This window comes from Artemia franciscana, chromosome 2 (genome assembly GCF_032884065.1).
Source record: "Artemia franciscana chromosome 2, ASM3288406v1, whole genome shotgun sequence".
Lineage (NCBI taxonomy): Eukaryota > Metazoa > Arthropoda > Branchiopoda > Anostraca > Artemiidae > Artemia > Artemia franciscana.
This window is the reverse complement of record NC_088864.1, coordinates 29,401,020-29,418,993: the sequence shown is the minus strand read 5'-3', so window position 1 is coordinate 29,418,993 and position 17,974 is coordinate 29,401,020. Positions and strand designations below refer to the sequence as shown.

Below are 17,974 nucleotides of genomic sequence, written 5' to 3'. Positions count from 1 at the left end.
GGTTAGCCCAGCGTTTCCACTTTGACGGATTTTTCCGTCAAAAACGAATTTTTTGGGTCTTCGACAGATGAGAATTTGATCTGTCGGATTTCCGGATTTTTGACGGAATTTCAAAGATTTTACGTAAAAATTGAATTTAGTTGTTTTTATTCTCAATTCTCAAACTCAAATTACACTGATCTTTTTAAGTATCAATCTTTACTGTTGTTTCTTTGTTGTTTTCCGTTCCGACTATTTTTCAACCAGGGTTGTTTCCCGGACTAATTAGCTCGCCTACTCCAGTCCAGAAACCGGTTTGGGTTTAACACGATCAAGTCGTATCCACTTTTCAAGCAGCCGTGAGCTATGCAGTGAGTCATCAGGTCAGGTTGATTCCCTATTTATTTATACCGGGAGTTAGTACTGTGTTATATTAAAGCGAGGAAGCTATTGGAAACTGAGGAGGCGTTTTGTTGCATACGTTGACACGATACGCAGTTAGTAAATAGGTTACTTCAAGAATTGAATTTGTAATTTCGTAGCTTTCCCTTCTTGTTTTACTGACAGAATGTTACACGTGGTTACACGGTTTCTTTAATACCTGAAAGAAGTATGACAGTCTTAGAATAGCGGAGAGCTACCAAAATCACGCAGTAGCAGTTAGAAATTTGATTTTAGCCAGTTATTTGATTTTATCCATGCCACTCGATTTTAACCATACCGGAAGAAATCATTTTTTAGCCTGTATTAACCGGCTGGTACTTTAGCCACCCGGGAACCCTGAACTTTAGAGGCTGAATATATTGTTACGGTGATTGACCAGCTAGTACCACTTGTGAAAAGCCTGCCAAATAAGTCTGTAACTGAAAAGATTGCTCTTGGAAAACAGAAAGCAACTAACATTGTTCGTCAAGGGCTAGGGCCTTATTTTGATGAGATGCTTTGCAAAAAACTCGAGACAACTCAGTTCACGGTCATTATCGATGAGACAATTGATGTCAGTGTGGTGAAACAACTTGCTGTTGCCGTCAAAATTTGCAACTCAGAACTTGAGTTGCAGACATGGTCGAATGTTCTGAGTCAAGAGCTGAGACAGTCTTTGAGCTTGTAGAGAAAGCTATCAAAGATAGAAAGATACCACTCGAGAACTGGATTGGCTACTGTTCAGATGCCTGCAATACCATGTTTGGCTCCGACAGTTCCGTTGTCAGCAGGATCAAGGCAAGATCATCTATCCCTGGATCACCTGTGTAAAGTGTAGCAGCCATATGATACATCTAGTAGCATCTTATGCCTGTAAGAAGCTAACAAAGGGGTTAGAAGATCTATGTCGTACCGTGTATGCCCATTTCAACATGAGTGTTAAGAGATTGAGCGACTTTGTTGCCTTCCAAAGATTTACGGACGCAGATATCCATCAAATGCTCTCGCCAGGGCAGACACATTGGCTTTCACTTAAATTGTACGTTGATAGGATTCTCGAACAGTGGAGTCCTCTGCAACTCTACTTCCAAGGGTTAGCGTTCAAAGACCCTACTCACGCTAAGGATCGAGCTGCACAAGCGTTCAGTAATCCACTTCTGAGAATCCAGTTGGAATTTGAAAGCTATGTTATGGATTTACTCAATGATTATAACAAACTCTTCCAATGCGAGAAGCCGCTCTTCCATCATATAAAACCAGAAGTGGAGCTGCTGATCCGTAAATTGGCAATGAACTTTATGAAAGAAGTCTACGTCAGAGGGACGTCTGCGTTAAATTTGGACCCTGAAAATGTCAGGGAATACCTTGCTTTGGAAGAGGTATATCTTGGGATACTCACCTATGGATCTCTGGAGACGTTGCAGTCAGACCGAAGAACTCGCACTAACGACCTTTCTGTTAATTTGGTGCATGAGTTAGCCCGTTGTCTTTACGTCGAGGCGATTAAGCAGATACAGCAAAGATTCGTATTTGGAGCTGATGCCGTCGCCAACATATAGTGGTAGCTGATTTCCATTGTATCCCAGCATCCCAGAAAATGGTTGTTTGTTTTTATATACACCATTATACATTATAGTTAATTGATATCCATATCCGTTCTAGTCACTAAGCGTGTATTTTCTCAAAATTTAGAGGCTTTCAAAGGAGCTAGCTTCCGAGTTCTAATAGATCTATCGTACATAAAAATCAAATTCGTCGATCTCTTTTAGCCCAAAGTAACTGCAGATCGTGGTCTATCACAATAAAAGGACAATCTTTACTGAGTCAGCTTAGTTGCCTAATTATTCAGACAACGGGCTGATTCTTATACCACTTAACAGAATATTGTATGCTTCAGCTGTACGATCAGATAGAAAGCCTAGTCTAGAGTCTGAAAAATGAACGTCCTGAGATATATTCTAGTCCAACTCAAGCAGAAGCGTCACTGACACACTTGGTTTCATGAAGTTGTGTTCTTTTTCACAATGAGATAGTTGCGGAATTCATTTAGCAATTCACAGGCAACGAGATACTCAGCGACATTCTGGACTATATGAAAAATATCCATGAACTGTTAAACATCGGTCTTACAACTCTTTTGGTATCTTCGTGTGTACGGGGGGGGGGGAGAATTAGTTACATTAAAAACACAAAAATGGAGAAACGAGATGCGAACTCGGAAGACAACTCTGGGTAAGAACACACTTACTGATCCGCAATTCGGCTTGACGATATTTTAGGTGAAATTCAAGTAGCCAACGCATTATATGTCCAACCCTCTTATCTATCCCCGTTCCCACCACCTTTTTCAAGGGGTGAATAAATGGAACTTTTAGCTTCTTTTTCTTGTTTGAATGCCCACGGATCTGGTGGAATCTTTTTTGAGGGCAGCATTGAACTCCAGGAAGTGCTTCGACAGAGCACACTGTTCTGCTTGTAACAACTAATTACCACAAGAGTTCTATTTGAACAGATTTTTGATATGGATTTTTAGGATTTTTTAACGGAAAATGTGACGGATTTTTCGTTCTCAGTCGTTGAAATTTTACGGGTTTTTGGCGTAATAGAACGGAAAACTTCCCATCGTGAACTGGAAACCCTGGTCCGGCCTTCGTTACATTTCGAAAAAATTAAACATGGGTATTTGTTTCGTTTTTAGGGATGACAATATAGCTTGTTTAGTATAGTTTGAGTGAGTTTTTCACTTATAGTTTATTCACAAACATTAAGTATTGTGTTAGGGTAGTTTGAGGCTCCAAAAATGCAACTACAAGGGCTACCATTTGCTGCACAACATATCTGATGGTAACAAAAACATTTCTTCTGGGCCTTAAATTCAATAGTTAGGGCCCGAGCAGGGGCGTCGCTAGGGGGGATTTGACCCCTCTCCAGTAATATGGAGAATTTGGTAAATTGGTTATAGTTTTGGCTGGTATGCTAGGCCTATCCTACCCTACTTAAAGCTAGACATAGCCTGACTCTAAATTGTTTCCATCTCATCAATAATTTTAAAAAAGCATAGTTTATCTATAGAGAAAACTCAATAGCTAAATATTAGCCTATAAATTCAAAAAGTTTTCTAGTCAACTAGGTGGCTAATATGCCTATGAATCTCAACATATTTGTGGAATGTTGAAACTGGCCAATTAATTGGCTTTTAGATTTCATATATATATATATATATATATATATATATATATATATATATATATATAGGCCTATATATATATATATATATATATATATATATATATATATATATATATATATATATATATATATATATATATATATATATATATATATTTTGGTAAATTTTTCTCAGTTCATATAGCCTACTTGACTTACCAATAAAGTGAACATAGGCTGCTTGATTCCTTTTTTATGTTCTTCACAAATATAATAGTTATTTCTACTGCAAATTTTAATTTAGGCACTTTTTGACCTAACCTTATTATAAATACTTTGGCACTGAGAAAATATAGTTTTATTTTGTTAAAAATGACCAAAAAAACAGCACTGAAAAAATATAGTATTATTTTGTCAAAACAACCAATAACACATTCTTTATTTGAAAATTTATCATTTTTAAGAGCTCAAAAAGTGCAGACACAAAAATTTGTGGTAAAAGCAATTATAATATTTGTAAAGAACATAAAAAAGGCATCAAGTGGTATTTTCACTTTATTGGCAAGTCAACTATATGAACTGCAAAAAAATTACCTATATTTTAGCCTGAATTTGCCAACTAGTCAGCTACTAATACAATTAATTATACACTAAACAGTTAGCTAACTAGTTGCAGGGGCAGATCTAGAGCAATATCTTGAGGAGAGGACAAGGAAGCCAATAAGCAAAATATTGGGGACCCAGTTTGAAAGGGTTGCAAATAATTGACTAAATTGACAAATTTATTTTTAAAAAGAAAGAAAAACAAGGAATAAGGGTGCCCAAGGAAAGATCTTGGAACCTGGAGCCTCCCAGCCCTCCCTAGATCTGCCACTGACTAGTTGGTTTTTAAGATCCAGTGATGTAATTTTGTCAAAGTCCTTGGGTGCAGGGAGGGTGTAGTTGAAGCCAATTTTTCCAAATTAAGAGAAAATAATAGTAAAACTGAAAAATGAGTCATAAAGGTAATGATAAACTGAAGAAAACTGACCCATTTCTGTGGGTGTGTTAATAATGCAGGCTTATCTTAGTTTTGACAACATTAAAAACAACAAAATAAATTTCAGCTGAGGAGAGGGAACAATGTTTGGGAGGGGCAGTTGGCTCCCCTGCACCATAGAAAATTATGACCATGTTAAGACCCCAGTTACATTAAATTCAAGTTTAAAATAGCCAACTACTCAGCTATCAACAGAGTTTTATATAGGTCTACAATATAGAATTAGCTAACTAGTTGGCTATTAAGGTCCTAGTTATATATAAACCTGATTTTATAGTAGCCAATCAGTCAACCATCAATAAGGTTCTTTATAAACTGTGGAATTAGCTAGCTAGACTAGTTGGTTATTAAGGTATCAGCAATATATACACTAGAGCTTGAAATACCCAACTAGTCTGATACAAATAGACTTCCATATACTATGTATAATTAGATAAGTAGTTGTTATTTTCTAGTTTGAAGACCTTCCAATAAAAGAGATAAAATCCTACCAATAATATGTTTGTATTTTGAGTTGTCTGTCTTAACTAAAAGCTGAATGAAACAAGACCATCCCAAAATATGCCTTGTTCTGCCAAACAAGCTCTTGGTTTCCAAGAACCACACAATATTATTTAGTTTAATTTGTTTTAGTAAAATATGCATTATTCTTTTTTATTCAATTTTCCACAATAATTTTTATTTTATTTTATGCATTCCTCAGGCTTGAACAGGTAGACTTTGATAGACTTGAACAGGAATTATTGCTGTATTTATGAATTTTAACCTTATTATCAACGGGGGTTTATCAATAGGGATACAGATGCCTCCTTCCTCTTCAAAAAAGAAAACTATTTTCAAACACCCTGACTCCATGGCAGGTAATCTTGCCAATGCCTTTTCAGTGCTTACTTTCCCAAAACGTAATTCTAATAACCTTCATATCCCCTCCTCTTTAAAAAAGGAAACTATTAGCTCTCCATGGCAGACAAATCCTAGCTCACTATTTTCCTTTCCTGTTTATGTGAAAATTCAATTTGCCAGCCAGTTCACTATTGTAACCTTTTGTATATACTTAGACTGATTTTTCACAGTCAACTATTACCATAAATTAGAATTTGTTTACATTTAGGATGTCTATGTGTAAAGTGATATAATATTAGATGCCTAAGAGACAGAATACTCTCTCATACTCTACAAAAGGACCTCATAAACCCTAATCAGTATGGATTCCTTACTAACAGAAGCTGTACTACTTTTCTGCTAGAAACTCTAAATGACTGGACAAAAGCCCTTGAAGAAGGTCACTGCATTCTAGCAGTCGTCTTTGACATCAAAAAAGCCTTTGAGAGCGTCCCACATACTGACCTTATCTGGAAGCTTCAAGACTTCAACCTCCCCAAACAAATATTAACAAGGATCAAATTGTTTCTCAGAAAAAGAGTCCAAAAAGTCAGAGTAGGTGATACCCTCTCAGAATATTCTAATGTGACCAGTGGAGTAATTCAGGGGAGTGCCCTTGGACCACTTCCCTTCATTATTTTCATCAACAGTATAAGCACTGGTATTGCAAGCACAACAAACATATATGCAGATGATACCAAGCTGTACAGAAAAGTAACAGGCTATACAGACATCTCATTACTGCAGGAAGACATCAACAAGCTAATAAAAAACTTACAAGATCTTGGTTTGAATTTGAACCCTATAAAATCAAAAGTCCTGTAGGAAAGAAGAAAGATTTCCCAGAACCAAAGCTTACAATGGCTGACAAAACAGGATCAATAATACTTTTAGAGCTTGTAGACTCTGAACAAGATTTTGGCATCATAATTGACTCCCAGCTCAAGTTCCATGATTAGGCTGAGAAAATAGTTACCAAAGCTACTCAATTAGTTGGTTTAATTAGACAAAGCTTCAAACATCTTGATAAGCTCACTTTCACCAAACTCTACAAAGGCCAACCCTTTCAGACCAACCATTGAGTACAGAAATATCATCTGGGGCACCAACTATAAATTAGACTCTGCTGAACTCGAGAAAGTACAAAGAAAAGCAACAAAGCTTCTCCTAGGACTCAAAGATTTGACCTATGAAGACAGACTATGCCATCTACAGCTACCCTCTCTAAAATATAGGTGGCAATGTGGAGATCATACATAAATTTACAAGGCAAATAACAACCTGGAGAAACTTAGCTTTGACAATTACTTTCAGCCTGCTAAAGTTAAAACTACAAGAGGCCATCCCTATAATTTTTTCAAACCAGTGACTCAGAACAGAGCAAGAGCAAATATTTGGAGCATCAGAGCAATTGACTATTGGAACTCCCTCCCTGAAACAGTTGTGAAAGCCAGGAACCTAAATTGCTTCAAAAATCGACTTGATTGATTCTGGAGAGAACATTTATATTCACATGATTACTAGAACTAGACTTTAACTTTGAACTATACAGGATGCTAACCATGCATCTAGAGAGTGTCTGACATGTAAGTTTTCCCTATAGGTACTGGATCCTGTAAGTAAATTAGCCCAATAATTTAACTTTCATCTAGGGAGAAAGAGTGTGAAGCTAGGTACCCACCACCCCTGCCCCCACCTGTATATGGGACTCTGTTGATAGCAGACTAGTTTAAACTTAAGTTTATATATAACTGGAATATTAATAGCCAACTAGTTAGCTAATTGCCCTCCAAATTACTGTTGACTCTTAAAAAAGGAACTAGAACTTTCAATTTCCAATCAATCATGTATCCTCCAAAGTATGACCAGACAACCCCTTCCATAAAAAAATCTTATATTCCCCCAGGACATAACTTCAAACCCTTGTCCCCAGCTCTGAAGGGCTGTGTCAACCCCAAAGGCATGTTATATGATACATGGACTATTTTGAAAAAAGTGACTATTCTAATTTTCAATTTCCAACTTAAAAACACTTGCCGCCAGCTTGGGGGGGGGGGGGTTGACCCCAAAGTTTAGGTTATGTGATCTTTAAACTATTTTGAACAAAATGGCTGTCTCAAAATTTTGATCAGATGTATTTGAAAAAGAAGGCATGCTAGATGCCCTCCAATCACTTTTGACTCTTAAAAAGGGCATTAGAGCTTCCAATTTCCAAGTAAATGAGCCACCCTCAGCAGTTTATTGGACCACCCCTTCCATATGAAGTGCCTCTGAGGAAAATAATAAAACGTTGAAGCCTTATGGCCTTTACTATAGGCAACTCTATTGTGCTGCCTCTGAAAACGTGTTAGGTTGAGGGAGTTGTTTTTGCATAGTTAGCTTACATTTGTTTTAGAGCATTAGTTTTGCTAAGTAATGGGGAAGCACAAGCTTAAAATGAGCACTTAAAGGAGAAAGATGATGTTGGTCCTTTGTATGTTGATTGGTGCACATCTGATCCACAGAAAAAAAGAAGTCTATTTTTTCAATAGAGTCTGTTGGAAACTCCTCTCTTGGCTTTATTAATCTCAAACAGCATAATATGGGTAACAATCATATGTAAGTACAGTGATGAAACTAGACCCTGGTCAATCATGACTGACCACTGTCCCTGCTGGAACTTTCCAGGGTGCCCATCCAAAGGTCATTTGTGTGTTGTTTTTAAAAGAAGCTGTCTATTAAGCTGAAGCTATTCTTTAGTGCATGAAGTATCTTGTATTGAAGTGATGATGTTTCAGAAAAGTTTGCATTGAGCTCTTTGAAATTCAAACATCTAGTTGACCTTTTTTTCTAGAATGAAATATTGAAAAAAAAATCAAGGATTCTCGTTATTATGTATTTGAGCATTATGAAACAACAAATGACCCCAGCCGCCAAGAGCTTCAAATATGTATAAGGCACTTCTCTTATCATGTAGCCAAAGTTGTTAGCAGACACCTTGAAAGGTGTTTTATTAGGGATGAAACAGGTGAAAAGTTGACAGGAGGTTCAAGAATAATGTTGGTCTTTAGTAGTAAGAGATGACTATATTGAGTAGTAGTGTGTAGTAAATTAACAAGAAAGTTTTCAAGTTGATTGATAAACTAAAAAGCTGATACATGGAAAAGCTTCTTTTGAACATTGGTGCCTGAAACCTCTATGTTGTGAATAACATATATCACAAGGCTGTACTGGTTTTTGGTGATATTGTTGCAGACATGGACATTGAACTCTGGCTCTTTTTTTCCACAAATGGTTCTTTAGATCTTAAAACTGTGAGTCTGTTCTAAAATATGAGTCAGTACTGCATGACAAGTTAGTGAAGGAAATTCCAACTTGATGGTCAAGCCTCAAAGAACTGGTGGAAAGAGGGATTGAGCAGTGGAAAACCCTGCAGACCTATTTTCCTGATTTTGTCTCATGGAAGAGACCATTGTTAGCAAGTAGCTCTTAGTATAAGAATACAATCTTGTTGGTTGAGTCAGACCTGGTTGTTGTAAAATCACACTTTGTCATCTTCATTGCTACCCTATATCAGGATTTTTTTTTTGATTTTTTTTTTTTTTATAGAAGGACAGGCCTCCAGTTCATACTGATTTGGAGCTGTGTGATCTTGTTATCTGTGTTCTTTCCCATGTATACAGCCAGAGTATTTTCAGGGGGATCATTAACCCTGCAGTTTGAGACCATCTTGATAAAGACATATTCTTGACTTTTGAAAATATCAACTGCAGTAAAAAAAAAAAACAAAAAACAAGAGAGGTTTTGAGGGGGATTGCCCCCTCCTCAACACCTTGCTCTTTACACTTAAGTTTTTTACTACTTATAAAAAAGTTTCTTATTGTTCTAGTTAAACAAACCTTGTGTTTCAGGAGTCTTTCTTAAGGAATGGGGATAAAATTCCAACTTTAGTGTAAAGAGTGAGGTGTTGAGGAGGGGAAAACCCCCTCATATGCACAATAATTTCTTTTCATTTTAAGTTTAATGTTGCTCCTTACTGTTCATGGAATTTTTTTACTTAATTTATGATTGTTTTTCTTTTTAAATAATGTCAGAAAATCTGGCTCAACCTCCATGGAACAATCCTTCCTTCCCACAGATGTATCCCCTAGATACTTCAAATCCTGGTGAAAATTCACCCCAGACAATTACCCTTAACTTCTAAATATATAAAATTGAGTTTGCAAAGAGAAAGTAAGACATAAGAAGAATTTTGTATAGGAGTTTTGGAAAATTCCTCTACTGTAAAGTTTCCCCTGAAAAATTTATCCCCTGGGAACTTCCCCACCATGGAAAATTCTCCTTGTGGAAAAGTCTCCCAGCAGAAAATTCATCTCCCCTCCCCACTCAAGAAATATTTGCATACTTCCAATAACAAATACTATATGTAAACAACAGGCAAACTTTATAACCTAAAGACTTTTTCCCAGGGTATGTGGAGGGTTTTATTATCTCCAAAGGCATAGTTATTTGGACTTTAACTATGCTGAACAAAATGGCTATCTCAAAGCGTTGATTAGAAGCTTTTGAGAAAAGGGGGCGTGGGAGGGTGCCTAGTTGCGGTCCAATCTTTTTTCACTGAAAAAGGGCACTAGAACTTTTAATTTCCATTTGAATGAGCCTTCTTCCGATATTCTAGGACCACTGGGTCAATACAATCTCCCTTGGAAAAAAACAACAACAAAAAACATGCATCCATGATCTTTCTTTAGACAAAAAATACAAAATTCCTCATTTTTGCAGATACTGGCTTGAAACCTCCACAGTAGGGTTCTCTAATATGTTAAATTTGATGGTGCAGTTTTAATTAAAATTATATGTCATTTCGGGGATACTTTTCCCTTTTTTCGAAAACCAGGCAAGTTTCTATGGTTTGTAGCCTTTGACAGGTAAGACTAAATTTAAAATAATTTAAATATTTGGAATCAGCATAATAAGCCAATTCCCCTAATATGTCTTTTGGTATCAAAATTCTTTTTTCTAGATTGTTGGTTTCTATTGAGCTAGACTGCTCCTTACTTATAGTTTATTATCATAAACTGTTTGATTCTTCAACATTTTATTGCTGCTGTCAACCTAAAAAATTTCCTCTACATAGAGGGAAGAGTTCTTGTTCAACAGGAAATTCCTAATTCATTTTTTGGGAAAGATCCTCTGACTATGAAAGGGGCACTAGCTGTAGGTGTTAGCAACTAGTATTGATGTTGACAGGTTGCAAGATGACTGATGTTTGATCCTGTTGGAAGATGAAGCTAAAGACCCAACTGACCAACAAGTTGATAGTTATCCTGTAACAAGGATGAGAGTTATTTTAATTTGACAAATGTCATTTGTGCTTGTCTCATCGTTTCACTTTCAAGTGTAAATGTAGAGTACGGTTTCTTTAAATCAAGAAAGGCTCTTAACAAGAATCAGACATTGATGCTGGGAAGAACTCCATTCCTTCTCCTCTGAGAAAATTTTATTTGTAAGATTTGTCCAATTGGCGTATGAAAAACATATTGAAAGCTTAGCTTCCGAGAAATCTGAAGAGACGAAAGAAGAAGAAAGAAAGCAGCACAAAGAAGAAGAGCCTCATACATTCAAAGAAAGGCTAAAAAAAGAGAAAAAATCCATAGTTACATTAGAAAGTGATGTAGATAGGAAGGAAGAAGAGGTGTCAGTACAGGAAATGGTTAAGCAATCTTTTGAAACAATATACATTCTAACACCACTCTGGCTATACATGAAATATGAAACCTAGAAAGGAAACCCCGCTCTTTACACTAAAGTTTTTTACTGTTTTAAAAAGAAGAGTTGAGAGAAAGAGTCAAACTTTATCGTAAAGAGCAGGGCGTTGATGAGGAAGCAGCCCCATTCATATACGAAGGAATTTCTGTTCGTTTTAAGTTTTAATGTCGCTCCTTACTTTCAGTTAAAAAAAACTTTTTTTTTATTTAATTCTTTTTGAAGAGGCAACTTTAATATCTGCTGTAAATAGCCTACCGCAATCTTTTAAAAAGGCAATTGTCAAATTTCTTGCATTCCTTTGTTCAACCAATTCCAAACTGTCTAAAATTTCGTCTTCAAACTTGAAACGGTCTTGAATCTGCTTGATTAGGACTATATAATAAAGACTGGTAAAAGAGATCAATATTATTACTTGACTCTTGATCATTTACGAGTTCTTGCATTGAATCGGTTACAGCTACTCCCACATATGTCTGGCTTAAAGGCAGGTACTCACTTGAAAGGTAAGGATTCAGTTCGGTAAAGAAACCAATACTTCCAATATAGTCTAGTTCCATGAAGTTAGACGCAACATTATTCACAAGTTTGCTGACACTTACCTTTAGGGAATGAAGAAGTGGAAGCTCAGATTGTAAAACTGTGCTGAAATCATTAGAGGCCAAGAGAGTAGTCCATAAATTCAAGGTATTCAACTTGCTTTGTAATGTTGACAAGATAATGTCATTGGTTATAGTTGGGTCGTCAAACGTGGTTTCTATGAAATAATGAGTAACAGCAACCCGGTGCTCAATAAGCCTCTTTATGCAGGCCTGAAGGGACAACCAAGGGGTCTGTCCTGTTGCAAGAATTGGGAGTGCTTTGCATTCAAGGAACTTCTTAAATTCGGCATACTTATCTCGCCTGGAAGCACTCCTGGAAAAGTGGGCATAGATATTTCGTGCCAAGTCTTCTAGTGTCTTGGGAAGTGACAAAACCGCATAGGATGAACATAAGTGAATAAGATGGTACGAGCATTTTACATTCAAGATATGAGGCACCATGGCTTTCATTAGCATTGAAGCAGATCTATTGGCTCCAAGCATGACATTTAGTAGTATCTGCATAAAATTCAACAATATTTTGCCGGAGAATCGAGTTTTTTTTTTCAATGACTTGTTTGATGCAGTTAGTCAGACCCTCAGCTGATCCATCACTACGGTTAACCATGTTCAATACTTCAACATGAAGTTTTAGATCTTTTTCACTAAGAAATATTACAATGATGAATTTTTCAGCTTTTTGTTTGAAAATGTCAAACTTTCACTGAAAATCCTTACTTTACCCCAGATTTTCCTGAAAATCCTTACTTCGCCCCAGATTTCCCTTTGTCCCTAAATTCAAAATAAGTGTCCCTAAAAGAAGTGATTTCTCCCTAAAATAGGGTAATCTCCCTAAAAGTGGAAGCCCCGCAAATTACTCGTTTTTTCACATATTTGATTTATTTTTATTTTTCATTTATTATGTCCTTTCCTTTCTTGGTTTCACGCGTCTTTTGGAACAATGAACGAAAAGACTAGATAACGCTCTTGATTCAAAGATTTTGGCTGTGATACAGGTAGCAAAGGTTATGTTAGATGTTTAAAAGCTCAAAAGGAAAATGACAAAGACTTTAGGACAGGTGTTTGGAAGGTTAAATCAACTGTTAAAAAAGAAAACAGATTTTGAATGTTTTGAAGAAATTGCCATATAAAGGAACTTCGGCATATCTACTGTCCCTGTTTATGCGCTATTTTCTTTTATTATATTGTATTTAAAGTAGCTATGCTGAAGTAAATGTGCAAAGTAAGTGAACAGTGCTTGGTATTTTGGATATTTCCATAAAAATTGGTTTCTTTTTCAGGCCCAAAAAGTTCTTCAAGTCCCTTTTTCAGTCTGTTTTGTCTCTATAACCCCTGTGAGATAGAGTTTCTGTCTTTCCTTGCATGACCTGCTCTATTTGTAGCTGAATGGTTTTAATCCGGAAAAAGCACTTGCTCTGGCAAGTGGTTGCAGTTTGTGGCTAAAATGAGAATACTTCTCTTGGTATACTGAATAATTCAAAGATTAAAAGTTCAGCTTTTTTCTGTAAACATAGATCTTTGTTTGCAGTGTGTCAAGGGTGTTTTGTAGTACTTTAAAAGCATGCTGTCTCCAAAAAATTATATTTATGACACTTACAGTTCAAATTGAAATCACAAATTTCAACTGCTTATCAATTATTTTTAGACTGTATTTTTTTTTAACCAAAAAAAGACAAATTCCTTAAGACTTGTGGTTCAAATTCAAGACTGCTGATCAAGTTTCTGAAACTGGACCACAAGTCACAAATTTGGACTGTGTACCTTACTGATTATTTTTTAAGGTCTATGTTTATTTCTCATAAAAATTCAAACTTAATCAAGACTGGCAGTTTGAATGTGAGACCAGCAGTCCGGTATCTGAAACTAGAAAATGACCATGGTTTTCAATTTCAAAGCACTATTCTCCTGAAATTTGATTCTTAGGGGTAAATAAGCCTAGGCCTAGTCCTTTTTTCTGCCACTTTTTTATGTTTTTTTTATCATTTCATTTCTCTGCATTTATTACACAGCGATTTGTGAGTTTTTTCTTATTGTTCCTTAGGCCAGCAATATCCTAGCCAGAAGTTCAACAGAAAGAAATTGAAACTCGCTTTTTTACGATAAACTAAGCGTTGTTGTGGTTACATTTTTTGGCATTTTGCCTGCAATTTTTTTTTGTTACTCAAATGCATATGATTGCCTAGTTCAGATTGTGTTTATCTCAAATCACAGCGTTGTGATACCTAAAGGATATGCCAACTTGGAAAATTCCAAATGATATTGGAGCAAAGTAAATTTCCTGAGTACTTCCTATCTCAATTTCAAAAAGATTTATGCTTCTTCCACAAAACAACAGACGTCGGGGCCTTTGCATTAGCTTTAGTTGAAGGCTTTCCTAAATTCCAAGGGCCAGGAACATTTCCCTTCTCATCACAACTCAATCAGGAGAAAGTTTGCAAAGAAACAGGCAAGAAGATTCCTATAATCGTTCCAATTTACTACAAAACAGAAAGTTATAATGAAGTTTTAAATTGTTCTTTGTTTGTAGTGTTGACGTTTGACTCTATTTTAAATTATTTTAGGTCCTTTTAATTCCATGTTATTTCTTATGTTTATCTTTTGACCACGATCGTTTCTTTTCAAGTTTTCATGGGCTAATTAGTTTTTAGTCAGTTTTTTGTTTTATCCAATTTTTTGTTTTTTGACTAACCTTTTAACTTTATTCATTTTTATCTATTTTTCTCAACCGCAGTTGATGGAACAGCTTTATCCACTTATAAGATGCCATTTGTAATCTATTGGCAAGATGTCTTTGAATTTATAATCAACAGAAGTATCACTTGTAAGTTTTAGGCTTAAGTGGAACTAAATAAGATATGACGAGAACTATTTATCAGACACACTGTTTAACAGCGCAAATCTCAATCATAATTTATCAATAAAGAATGATATGATAGTCATATATCTGTTCATGATTCTGCTTCCATAGAATTGTTTGCCAAAGAAAATGGTTTTATGATACCAGCAAGGTGAAACTAATGTAAAATGTAGAACTACCATATATTATATGTATTTTGTCCAAATAAGATTTTAAAGTTTGTATATTTTAGATATGTACTGAAATATATAAGCCTTCAGCAATTCATATGTCTTGGCAGTACTGGAAGAATGAGTCATTTATCCCTTGAAAGTTTTATGCGATTTGCATCTTTAGCTGAAGGTTCTTCTGATGTCGATGCTACATGCTTTTGGACATTTGGCCATCAAGATCAGAGTATGAAATGACTTATATATGCTACTTGTACAAATTTTACTTGCCATTTAATTTATTCTCCTTTAAAGAAAGGCTGTCCAGTGATGGTAAAATACCTAAAGCTCAGTTGCTAGTAAAAAGCTTTCTTTTTTTCTTTAAGTCCCAACGTAATTAAGCCTGGACAGATATTATCATATATCAAGAACAGATTTGAGAGGGAAATAAATCTATTATTTGTTACAACAGTCTGTGATAATCTCCATCAAGTTATATTTCTCAGGAGAATGGGGTTCTCCCTTCGCTGTTTAATATTCAGGAAATTTTTTAGCAATTTTTTTTGGCATAATGGCTACCCATAAAACCTAAGTGTTTAGGATATTATTGGAGGTAAGTCTTTATATCCTTTGTAACTGTTACTGTATATGTAACTGTTACTCAATAGAAGGTATCTATGTCTGGCTTATATGGTGAGGCTAAATCTAGGAGCTTAAAACTCAGCATTGAGTTTGAATAAACTAAAATATTTTTGATTTTAGAATCTGGCAAAAGATTGGTTAAACCAGTGCGAAGCACCATATTTTTGTCATTTATTCCAGGTGACATGACGCTGACGCATCGAAACAGTTTTTTTTTTTTTTTTTTTTTTTTTTTTTTTTTTTTTTTTTTTTTTTTTTTTTTTTTTAAGTGAATAGATTTAGAGGAGGAAGGTAGGCTCCTATTGAAGTCTTACTAACTATTTTTGAACCATCTATGAAAAAAGGGGTATTCTTCTTATCTACAATTATATCAAATTCAGCCACATTTGTCTGCACATACTGGAGAGGAGTAAGTTCTTTTGCCCAATTTGGAAAATGGGAGCATATTAAAGGGGGTATGCAATTTCCTGGGGGAATGGGGCAATGGACCCCGCAGGAACAGGGAACTTAACTTGAAAGTTTGGAAATTTAAAAGCTAGGGCTCTAAATACTGATGGTTTTTTTTAGCCACTTATGTAATGTATAAGAGCTATTGATTTCCATTTTCAAGAAACATTTAATCAAAGGAATTTAATTTCCTTTAACATTTGTTTATTGCGTGTTGAATTAATTTAAAGGGCAATTAAGTTCGTGGTCTAGTAGTAAACCTAGATGATGTATGTGATCAGCTTCGTAGATTGTGGTGTCATTTAGTGTTAAGTTTGCATGGGCAACTTCACGATTGGGTTTAATTGAATGTTAAAGGATTTGGTAGGCGTGATGGATAGGCAAGACGTCTGTACACTGGGGAAGGCTTTTGGCTATAGAAGAATTTGGAAATAAATCGGTGTCAATCTTAACAGTGAACTAAAAGAAGGAGTCAATTATCCCTTCAACTAACCTTTAGTTATAAGAGTATATGGGGAGGAAGGAGTACCAATCTGAACAGTGAAAGATCTTTTTTTTTGTCAATATAAGATTTGATGAAACATAATAGCATTCGGGGTTGGCCAAGGCTATTAAGTTTGAGAATTAGAATTTGGCGGTTATCAATATCATTTACACCTTCGAAGTCTAGAAAAGCAGCAATGAGGATATCATTCTTGGAGAAGCTTTTATTTGTGCAATGCTCCCTGTCCAGGTAAAATAAATTACCGCCTTTCAAATTATCTTCAATTGGAAAACCACTTAGTTGGCAATATTTTATTTCTTGCTGATTCTTTGCAAATTTGGAGTGGTGAATATAAACCACTAATACGGTCAAAAGTGGTTTTAACGCTTTTGTTTAACTCTGTCTATTAAGGTTGAAAAGTGAATCTATTGCAAATGTTGTAATCAGTATTTTACCTATTTCGCATTGTCAAAACGAGGTGAAATTTTGAATGTGAATCAAAGTTAATTGATTGATTAATTAATATTGACCAATTAACACATTAATTTTAATCAAGACTATTTATATAGGCTTGTACAGGCTACTGCGTTGACTTTCTTTGCCTGTTTACAGCTGTTGGTTCATTTATAGGAGAGGAAGGTGCAGTTTCATGATTGAACAAATCAACCTCGTGCACGAAAATCATTAGTGTTGGAAAGTTTTTTTTCTTTTGAAATATTCTTGATTAGTTAAAAATAATGTTACATAAGTAGCCAAAGAGCCAGTTAGAAGACAGGTATAGAAAAGGAACAAAAAAAAATCGTATTACATACTGCATACATCTGAAATGAAATTAAAAAGAAAGGGTATGCTATAAGTATGAAGGATGTAAAGAGTAACCATTTATCAAAGAGTAAAACAGAAACATTAAAAAAAAATTTTTTCTCCGAACAGGCAAAAAAGTAAAAACATAGTTTTTTCCCTACTACCCAGGAAAAAAGAAATTTATCAAGAGTGAATTGAATTGGTGAGCAAAATACGCGCGAGTACTTCCTAAAATGCATATCGATTTAGTCTTTGCGGATTAAACGACTTAGTAATTTTTAGGCAAACAAGTTATACCCTTTTTACGGCTTTGGAACGTATTCAATATGTTTCCGTCCTTAGTCATAAAGAATACGAGTATAATGATGGTTCCACTTCACTAGATACCAACACTACTAGCGATTGAATTTTTTGTTTAATAAAGAGCAACCAGAATGGAAAAAAAGTAACAGGAGTTTAAAAAGAGCCTTGGTATAAATGAAAATATGCACAGGGAAATCAGCGACGAGCACCAAGGAGCGGCTAGCTCTACGAGTGCGGGTGCAATACAAGTACAATGTTTTCCATTGTACATGTTTCTTTTGATGGTTTTAGTAAATCTTAGTGAATAGAACCTATGAGGTCTTTTGAGAATTTCTTTCGCACCCCTACATATTTATGCTTTCATTTTTTCTGATTTTAGATTTTCATCCATACTAAGATAGACTTTTTTGCGAAGATTAGTTATTAGCTAAGACATATAACAACTGTTCC

At 35.4% G+C, this 17,974-nt stretch overlaps 1 protein-coding gene across 1 annotated transcript in view; it reads left to right on the top strand.

The window, feature by feature from the left end:
- Positions 1-3,046: 3,046 nt before the first annotated feature.
- LOC136039891 (neurobeachin-like protein 1) overlaps positions 3,047-17,974 on the top strand; it is a 182,834-nt gene continuing 167,906 nt past the window's right edge. Inside the window, exons 1-2 of the mRNA XM_065723869.1 lie at positions 3,047-3,081; positions 14,928-15,091. Coding sequence (XP_065579941.1) covers positions 14,986-15,091 — 106 coding nt within the window. The 5' untranslated portion in view covers positions 3,047-3,081; positions 14,928-14,985. The remainder of the gene's footprint in view (positions 3,082-14,927; positions 15,092-17,974) is intronic.